General features: G+C 50.8%; 1 protein-coding gene across 2 annotated transcripts in view; it reads left to right on the forward strand.

Annotated features, from left to right (window-relative positions):
• btbd9 (BTB (POZ) domain containing 9) overlaps positions 1-23,735 on the forward strand; it is a 183,095-nt gene that overhangs the window by 42,961 nt on the left and 116,399 nt on the right. For both annotated transcript variants that reach the window (XM_060855349.1, XM_060855358.1), the window contains exons 4-6: positions 81-345; positions 3,015-3,234; positions 18,643-18,762. In XM_060855349.1, coding sequence (XP_060711332.1) covers positions 81-345; positions 3,015-3,234; positions 18,643-18,762 — 605 coding nt within the window. The remainder of the gene's footprint in view (positions 1-80; positions 346-3,014; positions 3,235-18,642; positions 18,763-23,735) is intronic.

Here is a 23,735-nt window from a genome sequence, read left to right on the forward strand (position 1 = left end):
GATAAATGAGCAGGTTATTCAACCATATAGAAATGATAGAGATGCCCAGTCCATTTACCTTGAGTTGTATCTACCCACAGGCAGCCCTGCTCAATGTTGTCTCGCGAGATTCTTTTGCTGCTGCAGAGAAAGACATTTTCCTGGCTTTAATGGACTGGTGTAAACTCAATCCAAACGAGAAACATGAGGAGATTATGAAGGCAGTCCGCCTCCCCTTAATGAGTTTAACAGAACTGTTGAATGTTGTAAGGCCGGCAGGTCTGCTGTCCGCGGATACCATTTTGGATGCCATCAAGATTCGGTCAGAGAGTCGTGATATGGAGCTGAACTACAGGGGGATGCTCAGTGAGTACACGCATTGGAGAGAGAGACGCTCAGTGAGTACACCCATGGGGGAGAGAGAGACGCTCAGTGAGTACACGCACTGGAGAGAGAGAGACGCTCAGTGAGTACACGAACTGGAGAGAGAGAAGCTCAGTGAGTACACGCAGTGGAGAGAGAGACGCTCAGTGAGTACATCCATGGGGGAGAGAGAGAAAGAGACGCTCAGTGAGTACATCCATGGGTGAGAGAGAGAGACGCTCAGTGAGTACACGCACTGGAGAGAGAGACGCTCAGTGAGTACACGCACTGGAGAGAGAAAGAGACGCTCAGTGAGTACACCCATGGGGGAGAGAGAGAGACGCTCAGTGAGTACACGCATGGGAGAGAGAGACGCTCAGTGAGTACACGCATGGGAGAGAGAGAGAGACACTCAGTGAGTACACGCATTGGAGAGAGAGACGCTCAGTAATTACACGCATGGGAGAGAGAGAGACGCTCAGTGAGTACACGCATGGGAGAGAGAGAGACGCTCAGTGAGTACACCCATGGGGGAGAGAGAGACGCTCAGTGAGTACACGCATGGGAGAGAGAGAGAGATGCTCAGTGAGTACCCCCATGGGAGAGAGAGATGCTCAGTGAGTACCCCCATGGGAGAGAGAGATGCTCAGTGAGTACACCCATGGGAGAGAGAGACGCTCAGTGAGTACACGCATGGGAGAGAGAGAGAATCTCAGTGAGTACACCCATGGGAGAGAGAGAGACGCTCAGTGAGTGCACCCATGGGAGAGAGAGAGAGAGATGCTCAGTGAGTACACCTGTGGGAGAGAGAGAGAGAGAGAGACGCTCAGTGAGTACACCTGTGGGGGAGAGAGAGAGAGAGAGACGCTCAGTGAGTACACCCGTGGGAGAGAGAGAGAGACACTCAGTGAGTACACCCGTGGGGGAGAGAGAGACACTCAGTGAGTACACGCACTGGAGAGAGAGACGCTCAGTGAGTACGGGGACTGGACGGGGACACGGTGAGTGAGTACGGGGACTGGACGGGGACACGGTGAGTGAGTACGGGGACTGGGCGGGGACACGGTGAGTGAGTACGGGGACTGGGCGGGGACACGGTGAGTGAGTACGGGGACTGGACGGGGACACGGTGAGTGAGTACGGGGACTGGACGGGGACACGGTGAGTGAGTACGGGGACTGGACGGGGAGTACGGAGACTGGGCGGGGACACGGTGAGTGAGTACGGGGACTGGGCGGGGACACGGCGAGTGAGTACGGGGACTGGACGGGGACACGGCGAGTGAGTACGGAGACTGGACGGGGACACGGTGAGTGAGTACGGAGACTGGACGGGGACACGGTGAGTGAGTACGGGGACTAGACGGGGACACGGTGAGTGAGTACGGGGACTGGACGGGACACGGTGAGTGAGTACGGGGACTGGACGGGACACGGTGAGTGAGTACGGAGACTGGACGGGGACACGGTGAGTGAGTACGGGGACTAGACGGGGACACGGCGAGTGAGTACGGGGACACGGTGAGTGAGTACGGGGACTGGACGGGGACACGGTGAGTGAGTACGGAGACTGGACGGGGACACGGTGAGTGAGTACGGGGACACGGTGAGTGAGTACGGGGACTGGACGGGGACACGGCGAGTGAGTACGGGGACACGGTGAGTGAGTACGGGGACTGGACGGGGACACGGTGAGTGAGTACGGGGACTGGACGGGACACGGTGAGTGAGTACGGGGACTGGACGGGACACGGTGAGTGAGTACGGAGACTGGACGGGGACACGGTGAGTGAGTACGGAGACTGGACGGGGACACGGTGAGTGAGTACGGGGACACGGTGAGTGAGTACGGAGACTGGACGGGGACACGGTGAGTGAGTACGGAGACTGGACGGGGACACGGCGGGTGAGTACGGGGACTGGACGGGGACACGGCGAGTGAGTACGGGGACACGGTGAGTGAGTACGGGGACTGGACGGGGACACGGTGAGTGAGTACGGAGACTGGACGGGGACACGGTGAGTGAGTACGGGGACACGGTGAGTGAGTACGGGGACTGGACGGGGACACGGCGAGTGAGTACGGGGACTGGACGGGACACGGTGAGTGAGTACGGGGACTGGACGGGACACGGTGAGTGAGTACGGGGACTGGACGGGGACACGGTGAGTGAGTACGGGGACACGGTGAGTGAGTACGGGGACTGGACGGGGACACGGCGAGTGAGTACGGGGACACGGTGAGTGAGTACGGGGACTGGACGGGGACACAGTGAGTGAGTACGGGGACTGGACGGGACACGGTGAGTGAGTACGGGGACTGGACGGGACACGGTGAGTGAGTACGGGGACTGGACGGGGACACGGTGAGTGAGTACGGGGACACGGTGAGTGAGTACGGAGACTGGACGGGGACACGGCGGGTGAGTACGGGGACTGGACGGGACACGGTGAGTGAGTACGGGGACTGGACGGGGACACGGTGAGTGAGTACGGGGACACGGTGAGTGAGTACGGGGACTGGACGGGGACATTGTCCATATGTACAGACGCTTTGTGATGTTGACGTTGTCTCTTCCTAAGTCCTGTTGAGTTGATTCTGTTTTCCTGGATGGTTTTGTTTGGTGGATGATCTGACGTTCGTTATTCCATGGCATCTTTTTCTTCTCCCAGTTCCTGAAGAGAACATTGCTGCAATGAAATATGGAGCCCAGGTTATTGGAGGCGAGCTGAAAGCAGCCTTGCTTGATGGTGACACGCAGAATTACGATCTTGACCACGGCTTCTGCCGACACCCAATTGATGAGGATTGTCGGTCTGGGATCGAGGTGAAATTGGGCCAGGCATCAATCCTGAATCACATTCGCATGCTGCTGTGGGACAGGGATAGTCGGTGAGTTTGGGCTCATGTGTTTGGAAGGAATAGTCATCTAGTTTTTGGGCTAATCACCAATTGCGTAATTTGAATATTATTCAGAAATGTGTATGAAAATGGCTGGGATCACTGAAAGCAATGGCTGTATGTAACTACCTTTCTAGTTCTCTGGTCAGTCTCATCACTGTCTCCAGATTCACGCCACATGGTTGGTGCATAATTGCCCTGAAGTATTGAAACACATCATTGCCAATAAGTTTCTCGAGGCCATTTCGGGATGATGATAAATCCTGGCCTTGCCATCTCGACGTCTCCCAGTATATTTTCCCTTGATTGTGACTCTCAGGGACCTCAGGTGTCTTTGGTAATCTTTTCTCTTCATGTACATAAAAGAGTTTTTGCAGTTAATTTGTATGTTCCCCAGAAGCTGACTTGGTCTGGCCTCTGTGTGACTCTCGACCCATCGCAGTGTGGTTGATTTTTAACTTGGCTCTGAGCTGACCCAACAAGCCATTCATTGTATCAAACCACACAATGGTTCAGGAGACATCTTCCCAGAACCAAGTCTTATGAAGGGCTATTGGACAAACTGGGCATGTATTCGATAGAGGTTTGAAGAATGAACCATAACTTTGTTGTTCAACTTGAGAAATGGTTTTCACTGAGAGAGTTGTGATGTTTTGGATTTCTCTTGCACAGAGGGCTGTGGAGGCTCAGTCTTTGAGTATGTTTAGGGTCAAGATTGATAGATTTCTGATTACCAGTGTTACATAGGGTTCTGGGGATGGGATGGATCACATCAAAATGGTAGGTTGCTTCCTGGTGAATGGGACAGGGATGCCACTGAGCAGCTGCAGGGGGAGGGGGAGGGGGAGGAGGACCAGCAGACAAAGATTGTGGGACATATTGGTACCAAAGACATTGGTAGAAAAGCGGATGAAGTCATGCAAGTAGAGTTTAGACAGCTGGAAAATTGATTAAAAGAACTCAAAAAGGTAGTAATCTCTGAATTACTCCCAGTGCCATATGTAAGTGAGTCCAGAGATGTGTAGTGAATCTGACCGTGTGGCCGGAGAGATGGTACAGGAGGGAGAGCTGAAGATTTCTAGGACCTGTACAAGGCAGACCGGTTTCACCTGAACAGGAATGGGACCAGCATCCTTTCCAGGAGGATTGCTCGTGCTGTCAGCAGGATTCAAACAATCTTCAAATCATCATCTAGCAAGCAACAATGTGATTGGAGATAGTCAACATGGTTTCAGCAAGGGCCGGTCGTGTCTCACAAACCCCAGTGAGGTTTTTGAGAAGGTGACCAAGCATGTAGGTGAGGGTAGGGCAGTTGACGTGGTATACATGGACTTCAGTAAAGCCTTTGATAAGGTTCCACATGGTAGGCTGTTGGAGAAAATGCAGAGGCATGGAATTGAGGGTGATTTAGCAGTTTGGCTTAGAAACTGGCTTTCTGAAAGGAGGCAGCGAGTGGTGGTCGATGGAAAATATTCAGCCTGGAGTCCAGTTACTAGTGGTGTGCCACAAGGGTCTGTTTTGGGACCACTGCTGTCTGTCATTTTTATAAATGACGTGGCCCAGGCATAACATAGGTGGATGGATTAGTAAATTTGCAGACAATGCTAAAGTCGGTGCAGTAGTGGTCAGTGTGGAAGAATGTTACAGGTTGCAGGGGGACTTGGATAAACTGCAGAATCGGGCTGAGAGGTGGCAAATGGAGTTCAATGCAGCTAAATGTGAAGTGATGCCTTTGGGAAGAATAACAGGAAGGCAGAGTACTGGGTCGATGGAAAGATTCTTGGTAGTGTGGATGTGCAGAGGGAACTTGGAGTCCATGTACATAGATCCCTGAAAGTTGCCACCCAGGTGGATAGTGCTGTTAAGAAGGCTGTTGGGTTTCATTCGTAGAGGGATTGAGTTCCGGAGCCACAATGTCATGCTGCAACTATACAAAATGCTGGTGCGGCCACACTTGGAATATTGTGTACAGTTCTGGTCGCCATATTTCAGGAAGGATATGGAAGCATTGGAAAAGGTGCAGAGGAGATTTACCAGGATGTTGCCTGGTCTGGAGGGAAGGTCTTATGAGGAAAGGCTGAGAGACTTGGGTCTGTTCTCATTGGAGAGAAGAAGGTTAAGGGGGGATTTAATGGAGACATACAAGATGGTCAGAGGATTAGATAGGGTAGGCAGTGAGAGTCTTTTTCCTAGGATGATGATGTCAGCGTGTATGAGGGGGCATAGCTGCAGTTTGAGGGGTGATAGATTTAAGACAGATGTCAGAGGCAGGGTCTTTATGCAGAGAGTGGTAAGGGCGTGGAATGCACTACCTGCTAATGTAGTCAACTCAGCCACATTCAGGAGATTTAAACAATCCTTAGATAAGCACATAAGCACATGCCAGTTTCTGATTGGCAGACCTGACCGCCCCTCGGACTGGCAGTGACTTCTGTCTCTACGGTTTCCAAGAGATTCCAAGAGGTCCCTGACCTCCCCCATCATGCACGCAGTACACTGAATCATGCACGCAGTACACTGAATCAGCTGGGCAGTCATGTCTTTACCCTCTTCAACTGTGGCTTAATTATTTCTCTCAACTTCTTTGTCAAAGACTCCTGAGCCAAAGACCCGCTCTTTTCTCAACAGGAACTTCCCTCGACCCCTGTGTTTTGTTGCAAGTCTGTGGACTTTGAATTTAGGTTAGAGGAGGAGGGTGGGAGAGAGGCCCTACTGTGTAGGACCTGGGGCCTAGAACACACTGACTGAAATAACACTCACCCACCTTCCCAACAGCCCCTGCGCTCCGACTTCACTTCCTCCCAGGGCGGATGAAATGTACTTCAGGCTATTGAATGAGACAAGGAAGGAATTAGCAGGGTCATTGGCAATAATTTTCATTGAATCATAGAATCCCCACACTGTGGAAACAGGCCATTCAGTCAAACAAGTCCACACTGACCCTCCAAAGATCATCCCACACAGAAACATCCCCCTACCCTATCCTTATAACCCTGCATTTCCCATGGATACTGCACCTAACCTACACGTACCTGAATACGATGGACAATTTAGCATGGCGTAACCTGCACATCCTTGATCTGTGGGAGGGAGCCAGAGCACCTCAAAGAAACCCACGCACAAACTCCACACAAGACAGTAGTCCACGGTTGGAATCATATGCGAGTCCCTGGTGCTGTGACGCAGCGGTGCTAACCCCCTCTGAGCCGCCATGCTGCCCTAATTCTTCTTCAGCCAAAGGGGAGGTGCCAGAGGGCTGGGGGACAGCTAATGTGGGACTGTTATTCAAGAATAAACCAAGGATAAACCTGGAAACTAAAGGCGAATCTATCTCACCTGAGTCGTGGGAAACAAGAGGAAGCAATTCTGAGGGACAGAATTAATCTGCATTTGGGGAGGCAGGGATTAATCAAGAACAGTCAATACAGATTTATTAAGGGGAGGTCACGTCTGCCCAACCTGACGGACATGTGGCTGAAGGGAGTGGTTTTGATGTAGACTTAGACTTCAGCAAGGCATTTGATAAACACGGGTAATTGATAGTGAAAGTAAGAGCCCATAGGATATAAGGAAATGTGGCTAATTGGATCCAGACTTGGCTGGGCAGTGGGAAGCAGAGGGTGATGGTGAAGGGCTGTTTTTGTGACTAGAAATTTGTATCCAAGGAGTCCCACAGGGTTCAGTACTGGGACCCTCACTGTTTGTGGTTTATATAAATGACTTAAGTGCAGGAGGATTGATCAGTAAATTCACAAATGATATAGAAATGGGCATGGTGGTGAGTAATGAAGAGGACAATGTTAGTTTACAGGAGGAATTAGTTGGGCTAATCATCAATGGGAAGGGAGGAGTTAGAGATGGACCAGGTGGAGGTTGGAAATGGACAGAGCTGCCAAGCAGTACCTGATGAGCAACACCCTGCTCAGTGAGCTCACTTAGCTCCTGATCTCACTCCAACCTCTAATAAAACATGAACAAAAGAACTGAATTGCAGAGGTGAGGTGAGAGGACATGCTGATACATCAATGCCACATCTGACCAAGGGTGGCATTACCGGACCCAAACAAAACTGGAGTCACTACAAGTCAGGGGAAAACTCTGAGGATTTCCTTCTGATCCAGTTTATCTGCCTAGAATCCCATATCATTGAATCCCTACAGTGTGGAAACAGGCCCTTCGGCCCAAAAAGACCCTCTGAAGAGTAACCACCCAGACCCATTCACCTAACCTGCTACTCTATATTTCTCCCTGACTAATGTAACAAACCTACACATCTCTGAACAATTTAGCATGGCCAGTTCACGTAACCTGCACATCTTTGGACTGTGAGAGGAAACTGGAGAACTTGGAGGAAAGCTGCACAGACACAGGGTGTGTGTGCAAACTCCACACAGACAGCCACCCAAGGGTGGCAATGAACTCAGGTTCCTGGCACTGAGAGGCAGCAGTGCTAACCACTGAGCCACCATGCCACCCTGTGTACCTGTCCTGCTGCATCACCTCACACACATCTGGATCGACATCTCTGATATCGGTTGCCTGTCTATCACCAGCAATAGAAACAAAGAGATTGGGGCTGGAAAAGCCCAGCCCGTCAGGCAGCATCCTAGGAGCAGGAGCATCAACATTGCATGCATCAGTCCTTCATCAGGAATGAGGCTTGTGGGCTAAGGAAGCTGAGAGATAATTGGGAGGGTGGTGGTGCTGGGGGGCAAGGTAGCTGGGAATGCAATAGGTAGATGGAGAAGGTGATAGGTAGGAGGGGGAAGGTGATAGGTGGGGGGGAGAAAGTGATAGGTGGGGGGGAGAAGGTGATAGGTGGGGGGGAGAAGGTGATAGGTTGGGGGGGGGAGAAGGTGATAGGTAGGGGGGGGCAAGGTGATAGGTAGATGGAGAAGGTGATAGGTGGGTAGGGGGGAGAAGGTGATAGGTGGGTAGGGGGGAGAAGGTGATAGGTGGGTAGGGGGGAGAAGGTGATAGGTGGGTAGGGGGGAGAAGGTGATAGGTGGGTAGGGGGAGAAGGTGATAGGTGGGTAGGGGGAGAAGGTGATAGGTGGGTAGGGGGGAGAAGGTGATAGGTGGGTAGGGGGAGAAGGTGATAGGTGGGTAGGGGGAGAAGGTGATAGGTGGGTAGGGGGAGAAGGTGATAGGTGGGTAGGGGGAGAAGGTGATAGGTGGGTAGGGGGAGAAGGTGATAGGTGGGTAGGGGGAGAAGGTGATAGGTGGGTAGGGGGAGAAGGTGATAGGTAGGGGGAGAAGGTGATAGGTGGGTAGGGGGAGAAGGTGATAGGTGGGTAGGGGGAGAAGGTGATAGGTAGGGGGAGAAGGTGATAGGTGGGTAGGGGGAAGGTGATAGGTGGGGAGGGGGAGAAGGTGATAGGTGGGTAGGGGGAAGGTGATAGGTGGGTAGGGGGAGAAGGTGATAGGTGGGGGGGAGAAGGTGATAGGTGGGGGGGAGAAGGTGATAGGTGGGTAGGGGGAGAAGGTGATAGGTGGGGGGGAGAAGGTGATAGGTGGGTAGGGGGAAGGTGATAGGTGGGGAGGGGGAGAAGGTGATAGGTGGGTAGGGGGAAGGTGATAGGTGGGGAGGGGGAGAAGGTGATAGGTGGGTAGGGGGAGAAGGTGATAGGTGGGTAGGGGGAGAAGGTGATAGGTGGGTAGGGGGAGAAGGTGATAGGTGGGTAGGGGGAGAAGGTGATAGGTGGGTAGGGGGAGAAGGTGATAGGTGGGTAGGGGGAAGGTGATAGGTGGGTAGGGGGAGAAGGTGATAGGTGGGTAGGGGGAGAAGGTGATAGGTGGGTAGGGGGAGAAGGTGATAGGTGGGTAGGGGGAGAGGGTGATAGGTGGGTAGGGGGAAGGTGATAGGTGGGTAGGGGGAGAAGGTGATAGGTGGGTAGGGGGAGAAGGTGATAGGTGGGTAGGGGGAAGGTGATAGGTGGGTAGGGGGAGAAGGTGATAGGTGGGTAGGGGGAAGGTGATAGGTAGATGGAGAAGGTGATAGGTGGGTAGGGGGAGAAGGTGATAGGTGGGTAGGGGGAAGGTGATAGGTAGATGGAGAAGGTGATAGGTGGGTAGGGGGAAGGTGATAGGTAGATGGAGAAGGTGATAGGTGGGTAGGGGGAGAAGGTGATAGGTAGGGGGAGAAGGTGATAGGTGGGTAGGGGGAGAAGGTGATAGGTGGGTAGGGGGAGAAGGTGATAGGTGGGTAGGGGGAGAAGGTGATAGGTGGGTAGGGGGAAGGTGATAGGTAGATGGAGAAGGTGATAGGTGGGTAGGGGGAGAAGGTGATAGGTAGGGGGAGAAGGTGATAGGTGGGTAGGGGGAGAAGGTGATAGGTGGGGAGGGGGAGAAGGTGATAGGTGGGTAGGGGGAGAAGGTGATAGGTGGGTAGGGGGAGAAGGTGATAGGTGGGTAGGGGGAGAAGGTGATAGGTGGGTAGGGGGAGAAGGTGATAGGTGGGTAGGGGGAAGGTGATAGGTGGGTAGGGGGAGAAGGTGATAGGTGGGTAGGGGGAGAAGGTGATAGGTGGGTAGGGGGAGAAGGTGATAGGTGGGTAGGGGGAGAGGGTGATAGGTGGGTAGGGGGAAGGTGATAGGTGGGTAGGGGGAGAAGGTGATAGGTGGGTAGGGGGAGAAGGTGATAGGTGGGTAGGGGGAAGGTGATAGGTGGGTAGGGGGAGAAGGTGATAGGTGGGTAGGGGGAAGGTGATAGGTAGATGGAGAAGGTGATAGGTGGGTAGGGGGAGAAGGTGATAGGTGGGTAGGGGGAAGGTGATAGGTAGATGGAGAAGGTGATAGGTGGGTAGGGGGAAGGTGATAGGTAGATGGAGAAGGTGATAGGTGGGTAGGGGGAGAAGGTGATAGGTAGGGGGAGAAGGTGATAGGTGGGTAGGGGGAGAAGGTGATAGGTGGGTAGGGGGAGAAGGTGATAGGTGGGTAGGGGGAGAAGGTGATAGGTGGGTAGGGGGAAGGTGATAGGTAGATGGAGAAGGTGATAGGTGGGTAGGGGGAGAAGGTGATAGGTAGGGGGAGAAGGTGATAGGTGGGTAGGGGGAGAAGGTGATAGGTGGGGAGGGGGAGAAGGTGATAGGTGGGTAGGGGGGAGAAGGTGATAGGTGGGGAGGGGGAAGGTGATAGGTAGATGGAGAAGGTGATAGGTGGGGGGGAAGGTGGAGCAGATAGGTGGGAAAGAAGATGGACAGGTAGGACAGCTCAAGAGGGCGGTGCCGAGTTGGGGGATTGGGACTGGGATAAGGTGGGGGTGGCGGGGGGAATGGGGAAACTGGTGAAATCAACTTCACAAACACCTTCCACCTCAACCTCAAGTTCACCTGGACCATCTCAGACACCTCCCTCCCCTTCCTGGACCTCCCCATCACCATTTCTGGTGACTGATTCAACAAGGACATCCACTACAAACCCACCGACTCCCACAGTTACCTGGATACATTTGCCCCCACCCCACCTCCTGTAAAAACGCTATCCCTTATTCCTAATACCTCTGCCTCAGCCGCATCTGCTCCCAGGACCAATTCCACTCCACAACATCCAGATGGTCCTTCAAGGACTGCAATTTCCCCTCGCATGTGGTTGACAATGCCCCCCAGCGCAATTTCTCCACTTCCCACACCTCCACCCCTGAACCCCACTCCTCCAATGCAGCAAGGACAGAACAACCCCCCCAGTCCTCACCATCCACCCCATCAACCTCGCATCATCGCATCATCCTCCACCATCAGAGATATATTTCCCTCCCCACCTCTATCTGCCTTTCAGAGAGACCATTCCCTCTGCGACTCCCTTGTCAGGTCCATGCCTCACACCTTCCCCTGCCATCACAAGAATTGCAAAACCTGTGCCCCCAACTCCCCTATCACCTCCATCCAAGGCCCCAAAGGAGCCTTCCACATCCATCAGAGTTTTACCTGTACTTCCACGTCAGCTACTGCATCCTTTGCACTCGATGTGGTCTCCTTCACGTTGGGGAGACAGGTTGCCATCTTGTTGATCATTTCAGAGGACAATTATGGGACACCCGCACCAATCAACCCCACCACCCTGTGGCTGAACACTTCAACTCCCCCTCCCATTCCACCAAGATATGCAAGTCCTGGCCTGCCTCCATTGCCAAACACTAACCACCCGACACCTGGAGGAAGAGCGCCTCATTTTCCATCTTGGGACCCTCCAAGCACATAGGATCAATGTTGATTTCACAGCAGAAAGTGGCTGGAGCTGGGCAGAAGTGAGGTCGGAGCACAGAGGCTGTTGGGAAGGTTAGTGAGTGCTATTTAAGTAGGTGTGTTCTAGGCCCCAGGTCCTACACAGTCGGGCCTCCCTCCCACCCTCCTCCTCTAATCCTAATTAAGAGTCCACAGACTTGCAGGAAAAATGGTGTCAAAGGAGGTGTCTGGTGAGAAAAGTGAGTGTCTTTGGTTAACGTCACAGACTCTGGAGAGTACGCCACAGTTGAAGAGGGTGAAGACATGACTGCCTAGCTGATTCAGTGTGCTACATCCATGATGTGGGAGGTCAGGGACACTGATGGTGTCTCTGGCTCCTATAGCTGTGGAAAGTGTGTACAGATTCACCTTCGAAGGAGCATGTTACAGCACTGAAGAAAGTACTAGATGACCTCAGGTTCATCTGAGAGAACGAGAATCTTCTGGACAGGACCTTCAGCGAGGTAATTACACCGAGCGTACCAGAAGAGAGAAGCAAGATGACGATGAGGAAGGAAGAGATGATTCAGATACAAGAGACACCAGGGAAAGTACCTTTCATGAACAGGTTGAATCTCTTGGAAACTGTTGAGACCCGACTGCGCTGCCAGTCTGAGAGGCGGTCAGGTCTGCCAATCGGATGTTGGCGTGGAGACAGAACCGAGTGGGGATAGGGGACTCCATAGTGACAGGGACAGAAAGGGGTTTCTGCAGCAACAGGTGGGATTTGAGGATGGTGTGTTGCCTTCCCGGTGCCAGGATTAAGGCCATCGCAGACAGAATGCAGGAAATCCTCAAGGGCGAAGGTGAAGAGCCAGAGCTGGTGGTACATGTCGGCACAAATGACGTCAGGAAGAAGAGGAGGGACATACTACAGCGGGACTTCAGAGAACTAGGAAGAAGGCTGAAAAGCAGGACGTCCAGGGTGGTTATCTCCGGTTTCCTTCCAGTTCCTCAGGCTGGTGAGGACAGGAACAGGGAGATAAAGGACTTGAACGTGTGGCTGGGGAACTGGTGCAGGAAGCAAGGATTTAAGTTCTTGGATCACTGGGATATGTTTTGTGGTAAACGTAAATTGTGCAAAAGAAACGGTTTGCACCTTAATAGGTTGGGGACCTATGAAGCTGCGTTTAAGGTAAATAGCTGGGGGGGGGGAGACAAACTGGAAGTTTAAGAAGGAAATTGGAGGGACAGTTAGAACAAGGGAAGTCAAGAAAGACAACTGTATCAATGAGGCAGAAACCTCAGAAAGGGATCATGCTGTAAGGTTGAGTGAAATAGGGGTTGATGGGAAAGGTGAGGGCAGTAACAAATTAAAATTCCTATACATGAATGCACGAAGCATTCGACATAAGGTGGATGAGCTTGAGGCTCTTTTGGAAATTGGCAGATACGATATTGTGGGGATAACTGAGACGTGGCTTCAAGTGGACAGGGCCTGGGAAATGAATATTCAAGGCTACACGTGCTATCGTAAGGACAGACTGACGGGCAGAGGGGGTGGGGTGGCCATGTAGGTAAGGGATGATATTCAGTCCCTTGTGTGGGAGGACCTAAAATCAGGGGATGTAGAGTCAGTGTGGATAGAACTGAGAAATTCTAAGGGTAGAAAGACCCTCTCGGGAGTTATCTACGGCCCCCAAACAGGAGCCTGGATGTAGGGTGCAAGTTGAATCAGGAGCTGAAATTGGCCTGTCGCAAAGATGTTACTACAGTTATTATGGGGGATTTTAACATGCAGGTAGACTGGGAGAATCAGGATGGTACTGGACCTCAAGAAAGAGGCTTTGTGGAGTGCCTCCGAGATGGATTCTTAGAGCAGCTGGTGCTGGAGCCGACCAGGGAGAAGGCAATTCTGGATCTGGTGTTGTGCAACGAACCAGATTTGATCAGGGACCTCGAAGTGAAGGAGCATTAGTGACCATAATATGATAAGTTTAATCTGCAACGTGAGAGGGAGAAGGGAGAATCGGGAGTGTCAGTATTGCAGTTGAACAAAGGGAACTATGGAGCTATGAGGGAGGAGCTGGCCAAAGTTCAATGGTGCAATACCCTGGCAGGGATGACCGTGGAGGAACAATGGCGGGTATTTCTGGGTATAATGCAGAAGATGCAGGGTCGGTTCATTCCAAAAAGGAAGAAAGATCCTAAGGGGAGGCAGGGGCAACCGTGGCTTAAAGAGCAACAGAGGATAACTTAAAAAGGCAATTCATGGAGAAATAAAACAAGGTATGAAGGCAAACTGGCCAAAACTATAAAGGAGGATAGTAAAAGCTGTTTTTTTAAAAAAGGTATGTGAAAAGAAAAAAAATGGTTAAGACTAAAATTGGGTCCTTGAAGAGATGAACGGATGCATTTATTATGGGGAACAAGGAAATGGCAGAGAGTTGAATAGGTACTTTGGATCTGTCTTCACTGGGGAAGACCCAAGCAATCTCCCAGATATAATCATGGCTAAAGGACCAACAGTAATGAATGAACTGAAGGGAATTTATATTTGCCAGGAATTGGTGTTGGACAGACTGTTAGGTCTGAAGGTTGATAAGTCTCCAGGGCCTGATGGTCTACATCCTAGGGGACTGAAGGAGGTGGCTTGAGAAATCATGTACGCATTGGTAATCATTTTCCAATGTTCTACAGATTCAGGATCAGTTCCTGCGGATTGGAGGGTGGCTAATGTTGTCCCACTTTTTAGGAAAGGTGGGAGAGAGAAAACGGAATTATAGACCAGTTAGTCTGACCCCACCACCACCCTCTCCGCCCCACCACCACCCTCTCCGCCCCACCACCACCCTCCCCGCCCCACCACCACCCTCCCCGCCCCACCACCACCCTCCCCGCCCCACCACCACCCTCCGCCCCACCACCACCCTCTTGTTTATCTCTCAGCCCTTTGACCCACAAGCCTCATTCCTGATGAAGGGCTTATGCTTGAAACATCGATTCTCCTGCTCCTCGGATGCTGCCTGACCTGCTGTGCTATTCCAGCACCACACCGTTTGACAATGATCTTCAGCATCTGTAGTCCTCACTTTCTCCTTGGTACTGATATCTCCTGCAAACCTGCTGACTTCCACAGTTACCTGGGCGATCTATCCTCACATCCTGCTTCCAGTGAGGACTGCATTTCATTCTCCCAGTTGCTCTGTGTGTGTTGCGGCTGTTCTGGTGATGTTCCCTCTGAGTGGGGTGGGGTGGGGGGGCGCCCCCTCTGAGTGGGGCGGGGTGGGTGATGTTCCCTCTGAATGGGGCGGGGTGGGTGATGTTCCCTCTGAATGGGGCGGGGTGGGTGATGTTCCCTCTGAGTGGGGCGGGGTGGGGAACGCTCCCTCTGAGTGGGGCGGGGTGGGTGACGTTCCCTCTGAGGGGAGCGGGGTGGGGGGGGCGCCCCCTCTGAGTGGGGCAGGGTGGGTGATGTTCCCTGTGAGTGGGGCGGGGTGGGGGACGAATCCTCTGAGTGGAGCAGGGTGGGGGAATGCCCCCTCTGAGTGGGGCGGGGCGGGGGGACGCCCCCCTCTGAGTGGGGCGGGGTGGGGGTCCGCCCCCTGTGAATGGGGCGGGGCGGGGTGGGGGACGCTCCCTGTGAATGGGGCGGGGTGGGGGACGCCCCCTGTGAGTGGGGCGGGGTGGGGTGGGGCAGGGTGGGGGACGCCCCCTCTGAGTGGGGTGAGGTGGGTGAGTGGGCTGAGAAGGGTCTGAGGATGACTTGATCTGAAACGTTAATTCTGATTTATCTCCACGGATACTGCCAGACCTGCTGAGTTTTTCCAGCAATTTCTGCTTTTGTTTTGGATTTACAGCATCTGTGGTACTTTTGGTTTGTATTGGGCAGCTTTCACCGCAGCCAACCCCTTTTCATCTCTTTATTGTCCCTATTAGCAACGTACCATTATCCTGTGTTTCTTTCTATTTCCAATTGTACTATCACTTCTTTAATAACCCACACCGAGATGCAGCCAGACCTGCTGATTTTCTGCAGTACGTTATGTTTTCATTTCAGATTTCCAGTGTCTGCACCTTTTGGTTTTGTTGTGGTAGATTATCAGCCTTCAGTCCCATCATTTCCCAATAACCCTTGATTTCTCCTGCAGATCAAAAACCTATTGATCTGTCTATCCCAGACTTACACACGAGGCTCAGCTCTCTACAGCAAGGAGTTCCAAAGACACACAACTTACTGAGAGAAGTTCCACCCTCATCTTCATCTGAAATTAGTGCACCTTTATTCTGAGACTTTGCCCTCGGGTCCTTGACTCTCCCATGAGGGAAGGCGTCCTCTCAGTATTTACATGATCAAACCCCTTAAGAATCCGCTATGATTCACTGAGATCACCTTTCATCCTACCCTCCGGTGCGTAGACTCCCAGCCCTTCTAAGCTTTACTCCTAAAATAATTACTCTTTACCAGGGATTGTTCTCGTGAATCTTCTCTGAGCTGAATCCAATGGAATAATATCTTTCCTTCAAAAACCACACTCGGTCCTCCAGAAAGTCATCCTCATTTGCAAGGGTCCACCAGTAATGATCATGATAGTTGCAGTAAGACTTCCCTACTCTTATACTCCAACCCCCTTGAAATAAGGGCCAACCTTTCATTAGCCCTTCCTGATTACCTGCTGTCCCAGTATGATAGTTTTCTGTTTCTCCTATTCGAGTACCCCCAACTTCCTTTGTGTTGCACCTTTCAGCATGATTTGGAGATGCCGGTGTTGGACTGAGGTGTACAAAGTTAAAAATCACACAACACCAGGTTAGAGTCCAACAGGTTTAATTGGAAGCACACTAGCTTTTGGAGCGCTGCCCCTTCATCAGGTGGACGATAACCTGGTGTTGTGTGATTTTTAACTTTGTACACCTTTCTGCAGTTTTTGTCGATTTAAACAGTGTTCTGTTCTTTTGTTCTCCTGTCGAAAATGAGCAACTTCATACTTTCCCGCATGATACTCTATTTGCCAACTTTTTGCCCCTTACTAAAACCTGTCAGTATCTCTTAGTAAACTGTTTGTATCACTCTTGGAACCTGCCTTTCTGCCCGTCATCCACATCTTTGGATGCAGTCTATTCCATTCCTCCCTTCAGCTCATGAACCTGTATTGTAAGCAGTTGTGGTTCCAGCAGTGATCCCTGTGGAACCCATTGGTTACAGGTCACTAACCTGAAAAAGAGTCCCTTAACCCCAGGCTGTTTTCTGCCTATTAGCAAGTTCGCTATCTATGTCGAGAGTGTGGTGCTGGAAAAGCACAGCAGGTCAGACAGCACCCGAGGAGCAGGAGAATCAACGTTTCAGTCACAAGCCCTTCATCAGGAATGCTCTATCTACTACCTCCAATGGTGTGCTCTGATGATTTCACCGGTTTTGAACACCTGGAAGTTGAAATGCAGCCTTTGGTTCCTCACTACCCACTCTGGTTGTAAACTCTCATAAATTATTCAGACATGATTTCACTTTCATGCAGCTTTGCTGACTCTACTTGATTAGATGATGGTTTCCAAACCTTCTGCTATTACTTCGTTAATAATTGAATCCAATACTTTTCGACAAGTAGATGTCAGGCTCATCGGTCTAGAGTTACCCACTTTCTGCCCCTCTCCCTTTTTGAGGAGGGGTGTTCACGTTGGCAGTTTTGCAATCCTCTGGCACTTCTCCAGAATCTGAACAGTTTTGGAAAATTACAACTAATTCATCCCCTATCTTTACAGCTACCTCTTTTCAGATCCTAGGATGCAAGCCATCAGGACTAGGGGACATACCTGCCTGTAACCCATTAGTTTGTCTGAGTATACTTCTCTAGTGATAGCTCTTGTACTTAATTGCTCCTCCATGTTCTTTCGTCTTTGGGCTAAATCACTTACCTTCCAGCTCAGTGAGCAAACCTACATCCAAAACCTCAACCTGAGCTACAAACCTTCTCAAAACTCAATAAATCATTTACTTTTGCCTTCTTATATTCATTTCCTTTAAGGTAATATTCTCCTTAGCTTCCTTGATTTATCCCTCTCTGTGACTCTTTCCTCCTTCTTGGGATGTATTTTTGCTGAGAATCGTGGATTATCTCATTAAAAGTCTGTCACTGCTTATTCCTGTCCTTGTCCAGTTCACCTTAACCAATTCTATTTTCATTTCATCGGGGTTCCCTTTATTTAACTTCAATGCAGCAGTTTCTAACCCACTCCCAACTGAATATCAAGTTCAGTCATATTCCGATCATTATTTCCACAAGGACCTTTTACTCCGAGGTCATTTGTTAAGCCTACCTCATTACCTGTTACCAGATCAAAGGTAGTCTGCTGTCTGGTTGACCCCATGACATATTGGAGAAAGTGAGGACTGCAGATGCTGGCGATCAGAGCTGAAAATGTGTTGCTGGAAAAGCACAGCAGGATGCTGCCTGACCTGCTGCACTTTTTCAGCAACACATTTTCACCCATGACATATTGCTCTAGGAAGCGATTGCCAATGCAGTTTGAATTCACTGTTGTAACTACCCTTTGCAATTTGATTGACCCAGCATCATTTTTAATTGTTGCCCTGTGATGTTTGCATGTCCCTGTTATTTGTTGACTGACGGTCTTTCCTGTGGAATGACGACTGTTTGGGAGATGTTACACTATTCCAATCAATGTCTGCTTTCCCTTGCTGTTTTTACCTCATCCCAGCCTTTATCACCTTTCATAACTGTCTTCATTTCATTTCTTATTAGTGCTCCCCAACCCCTTTTGCCTTTCCTCCTGCCTTTCCAAAAGATCAAATATCCCTGAATAGTGGTCAGGATGGGCTGTTGTCTGTAAGGTTTTATTTCTTGAGTATGACTATGTCAGGCTGATGGTGACCAGGCTAATCAGTGTATAAGACAGCTATCGCAATTGTGGCACTAATCTCAAATGTTAATAAAGAGAACTTAATTGTGTCAATGGGGCTAAGTTTCTCTCAACCATTTCTTGTGCTTAGGTTGTTGCTGGATGGGTATAGGGGTCACTTTCTTTGTAACGTTTTAGTGGTTTTATACAACTGTGTGGCTGGCTAGGCCATGTCAGTGGTCATTCGTAAACCAACCATGTTGAGTCAAGTCACAGATCAGCCTGATCTCATCGAATGACGGAATGGCCTCAATAGCTCCCGATTGTTAGAATATAATCTGCACCTTGTAGAGAAAGTCAATCTGGTCTTTCTTCACTAGGTCATATTCCTATTACATCGAAGTGTCGATGGATGAGCTAGATTGGATTCGGATCATCGATCATTCCAATTACCTGTGTCGCTCCTGGCAGAACTTATTCTTCATTCCCCGTGTCTGCAGGTGAGTGCAGCTAAAGGTGCTTCTCCAGTTCAATCTACCGTCACTTGTCTCCAAACTGAGTCAGAAATTCTGCTTCAATGAGAAAGGAATTCTCCTCAGCTTTATATTTATATTAAGAATATTTTCTCATGTCTGACAATCTGGTACTAGGGGTCATGGTTTAAAAATAATGGGGCACCCATTTAAAACCATTAGGAAACATGTTATCTCCCTGAGTCATAGAGATGTACAGCACAGAAACAGTCCCTTTGGTCCAACTCATCCATGCCGATCAGATATCCCAACCCAATCTAGTCCCACTTGGCAGCACCCGGCCCATATCCCACCAAACCCTTCCTATTCATATACCGATCCAGATGTCTTTTAAATGTTGCAACTGTACCAGCCTCCACCACATCCTCTGGCAGCTCATTCCATACACGTACCACCCTCTGTGTGAAAAAGTTGCCCCTTAGGTCTCTTTTATGCTTTTCCCCTCTCACCCTAAACCTATGCCCTCTAGTTCTGGACTCCCCGACCCCAAGGAAAAGACTTTGTCTATTTACCCTGTTCATACCCCTCATGATTTTATAAACCTCTATAAGGTCACCCCTCAGCCTCCGACACTCCAGGGAAAACAGCCCCAGCCTGTTCAGCCTCTCCCTGTAGCTCAGATCCTCCAACCCTGGCAACATCCTTGTAAATCTTTTCTGAACCCTTTCAAGTTTCACAACATCTTTCCGATAGGAAGGAGACCAGAATTACACGCAATATTCCAACAGTGGCCTAACCAATGTCCTGTACAGTCGCAACATGACCTCCCAACTCCTGTACTCAATACTCTGACCAATAAAGGAACACATACCAAACGCCTTCTTCACTATCCTATCGACCTGCAACTCCACTTTCAAGTGAGGGTTGAGAATCTCTGGCATTCCCCTCCTCAAGGGGGAGTTGATACGGAACCTTTACATATTTTTAAGGCGGGGTAGATAAGAGTCTTGATAAATAAGGAAATGGAAGGTTATTGTTAAAATGCAGGAATATAGAGATAAGATTAAAATCCGATGATTTATGGTCTTATTGAATGCTGGAACAGAGTGGAAGACCCAATTGGCCTGCACTTGGTCCTTGTTTGCATGATGTTTCTTTATTCTCCTGTGGGAGGGAGGGGCAGGTGAACAGGGAGAAGCTGTTTCTGCTCATAAAGGTAATAAGAGTATGAAGGTATAGAGTCATAGAGCTGTACAGCCTGGAAACAACCCTTTGGTCTAATGTGTCCATGCCAACCAGTTATCCGAAATTAATCTACTCCCATTTGCCAGCATTTGGCCCATATCCCTCCAAACCCTTCCTGTTCGTATACCCATCCAGATACCTTCTAAATGTTGTAATTGCACCAGTCTCCACCGTCTCTGGCAGCTCACTCCATACACACACCCTCGCGGGAAAACGTTGCCTCTTATGTCTCTTTTAAATCTTTCCCCTCTCACCTTAAACCTGTGCCCTTTAGGTTTGGACTCCCCTACCCAGGGGAAAAGACCTTGGCTGTTCAACCTACCCATACCCCTCATGATTTTTAAACCTCTCGGGTTACACCTTATGGAAGCCTTTGACATGCCAGGGAAAACAGCCCAGCCTGTTCAGCCTCTCCCTGGAGCTCAAACCCTCTTAACCCTGGCAACAACCTTGTGAATCGTTTCTGAACCCTTTCAAGTTTCACAACATTATTTCTAAAGCAGAGAGTCCAGAACTGAATGCAGTATTCCAAAAATGGCCAAACCAAAGTCCTATTCTGACGCAAGATGACCTCCCAACTCCTAAACTCAAAGCTCTGACCAATAAAGGCAAGCATACCAAATGTCCTCATTACCACCCCATCAAGCTGCAACTCCATTTTAAAGGAATTGTTAACTTGCATCCCAAGGTTTCTTTGTTAGGCAACTGTACCCAGGACCTTACCATGAAGTAGGTAAAAACAGTGACTGTAGATGCTGGAAACCAGATTCTGGATCAGTGGTGCTGGAAGAGCACAGCAGTTCAGGCAGCATTGAGGAGCAGCAAAATCGACGTTTCGGGCAAAAGCCCTTCATCAGGAATAAAGGCAGAGTGCCTGAAGCGTGGAGAGATAAGCTAGGGGAGGGTGGTGTAAGTCTTGCCTTTATTTGCCTTTCCAAAGTGCAGCACTCTACATTTATCTAAATTAAACTCCATCTGCCACTCCTCTGCCCATCTGGTCAAGATCCTATTGTTCTCTGAGGTAATCTTCGCTTTCCACTACACCTCCAATTTTGGTGTCATCTACAAACTTCCTCACTATACTTCATATGTTCGCATTCAAATCATTTATATAAACGACAAAAAGCAGCACCAATTCTTGTGACATCCCGCTGGTCACAGGCCTCCAGTCCATATATCAACCCAGCAGCACCCTCTGTTTTCACTGACTTCACTAAAGACAATGTCAACCCCTCTGCCTTCATCAATCTTCTTTGTCACTTTCTCAAAGAATTCAAACAAGTTTGCCCCTTTGGGAGAGGGGAAGGGAATAGGCAGACTGTGCAGGGAATCCCTGTAGCCGTTCCCTTCAATAACAAGTATACTGTTTTGGGTCCTGTTGGCAGGGGCGCCCTCCCAGGAAAGCTCCAGCGGTTTTCAGACACTGAGCCTGGTTCTGTGGCTCAGAAAGGAACCGGGGAGAATAGGAGAGCAATAGTGAGAGGAGAGTCAGTGGTGAGAGGGGCAGGCAGGAGAGTCAGTGGTGAGAGGGGCAGGCAGGAGGTTCAGTGGTGAGAGGAGCAGGCAGGAGAGTCAGTGGCGAGAGGAGCAGGCAGGAGAGTCAGTGGCGAGAGGGGCAGGCAGGAGAGTCAGTGGTGAGAGGAGCAGGCAGGAGAGTCAGTGGTGAGAGGAGCAGGCAGGAGAGTCAGTGGCGAGAGGGGCAGGCAGGAGAGTCAGTGGTGAGAGGGGCAGGCAGGAGAGTCAGTGGTGAGAGGGGCAGGCAGGAGAGTCAGTGGTGAGAGGAGCAGGCAGGAGAGTCAGTGGTGAGAGGAGCAGGCAGGAGAGTCAGTGGCGAGAGGGGCAGGCAGGAGAGTCAGTGGTGAGAGGGGCAGGCAGGAGAGTCAGTGGTGAGAGGGGCAGGCAGGAGAGTCAGTGGTGAGAGGGGCAGGCAGGAGAGTCAGTGGCGAGAGGGGCAGGCAGGAGAGTCAGTGGCGAGAGGGGCAGGCAGGAGAGTCAGTGGCGAGAGGAGCAGGCAGGAGAGTCAGTGGCGAGAGGGGCAGGCAGGAGAGTCAGTGGCGAGAGGGGCAGGCAGGAGAGTCAGTGGCGAGAGGAGCAGGCAGGAGAGTCAGTGGCGAGAGGAACAGGCAGGAGAGTCAGTGGCGAGAGGAGCAGGCAGGAGAGTCAGTGGCGAGAGGGGCAGGCAGGAGAGTCAGTGGCGAGAGGGGCAGGCAGGAGAGTCAGTGGCGAGAGGGGCAGGCAGGAGATTCAGTGGCGAGAGGAGCAGGCAGGAGAGTCAGTGGCGAGAGGAGCAGGCAGGAGAGTCAGTGGCGAGAGGAGCAGGCAGGAGAGTCAGTGGCGAGAGGGGCAGGCAGGAGATTCAGTGGCGAGAGGAGCAGGCAGGAGAGTCAGTGGCGAGAGGGGCAGGCAGGAGATTCAGTGGCGAGAGGAGCAGGCAGGAGAGTCAGTGGCGAGAGGGGCAGGCAGGAGAGTCAGTGGCGAGAGGAGCAGGCAGGAGAGTCAGTGGCGAGAGGAGCAGGCAGGAGAGTCAGTGGCGAGAGGAGCAGGCAGGAGAGTCAGTGGCGAGAGGAACAGGCAGGAAAGTCAGTGGTGAGAGGAGCAGGCAGGAAAGTCAGTGGTGAGAGGAGCAGGCAGGAGATTCAGTGGTCTCCCAGGTGGTATGTTGCCTCCCAGGTGCCAAAGTCAGGGAATTTTCCGATCAAGTCTACAGGATTCTTAAGCGGGAGGGACAGCTGCCACAAGTTGTGGTACACATTGGTACCAATGACACAGGTAGGGAAAGGTAGGAAAAGGGATGAGGACTTGAAAAGAGAATATAGGGAGTTTGGTTGGAAGCTAGAAGACAGGATGAGCAGAGTAATAAGCTCAGGACTGCTACCGGTGCTACAGGCTAGTGAGACCAGGAATCGAGAGCGAGTGCAGACGAACATGTGGCTGCAGAGCTGGGGTAGGAGGGTGAGCTTCAGATATGTGGATCATTGGGATCATTCCTAAAGTCAGGAAGTATGGGATACAGGGAGATTTGGCTATCTGGATTCAGAATTGGCTGGCTGACAGAAGGCAGAGAGTGGTTGTAGATGGAAAGTATTCTGCCTGGAGGTCAGTGTTGAGTGGGGTCCCACAGAGCTCTGTTCTTGGGCCTATGCTCTTTGTAGTTTTTATAAATGACTTGGATGAGGAGGTTGAGGAGTGGGTTAATAAATATGCCGATGACATAAAAGGTTGGAGGTGTCGTCGATAGTATAGAGGGCTACTGCAGGCTGCAGCGTGACACAGACAGGATGCAGAGCTGGGCTGAGAAATGGCAAATGGAGTTCAACCTGGATAAATGTGAAGTGATGCATTTTGGAAGGTCAAACTCAAATGCTGAATATAGGATTAAAGACAGGATTCTTGGCAGTGTGGAGGAACAGAGGGATCTGGGTGTGCAAGTACATAGATCCCTCAAAGTTGCCACCCAATTGGATAGGGTTGTTAAGAAAGCATATGGTGTTTTGGCTTTCATTAACAGGGGGATTGAGTTTAAGAGCCACGAGGTTTTGCTGCAGCTCTACAAGTCCCTGGTGAGACCACACTTGGAATATTGTGTCCAGTTCTGGTCGCCCTACTATAGGCAACATACAGAGGCTTTGGAGAGGGTGCAAAGAAGGTTTAGCAGGATGCTGCCTGGACTGGAGGGCTTGCCTAATGAAGAGAGGTTGACTAAGCTCTGAATTTTGTCTCTGGAGAGAAGGAGGGAGAGAGGAGACCTGATCGAG

The sequence above is a fragment of the Hemiscyllium ocellatum genome, chromosome 3 (assembly GCF_020745735.1).
Source record: "Hemiscyllium ocellatum isolate sHemOce1 chromosome 3, sHemOce1.pat.X.cur, whole genome shotgun sequence".
In the NCBI taxonomy this organism is placed as follows: Eukaryota; Metazoa; Chordata; class Chondrichthyes; order Orectolobiformes; family Hemiscylliidae; genus Hemiscyllium; species Hemiscyllium ocellatum.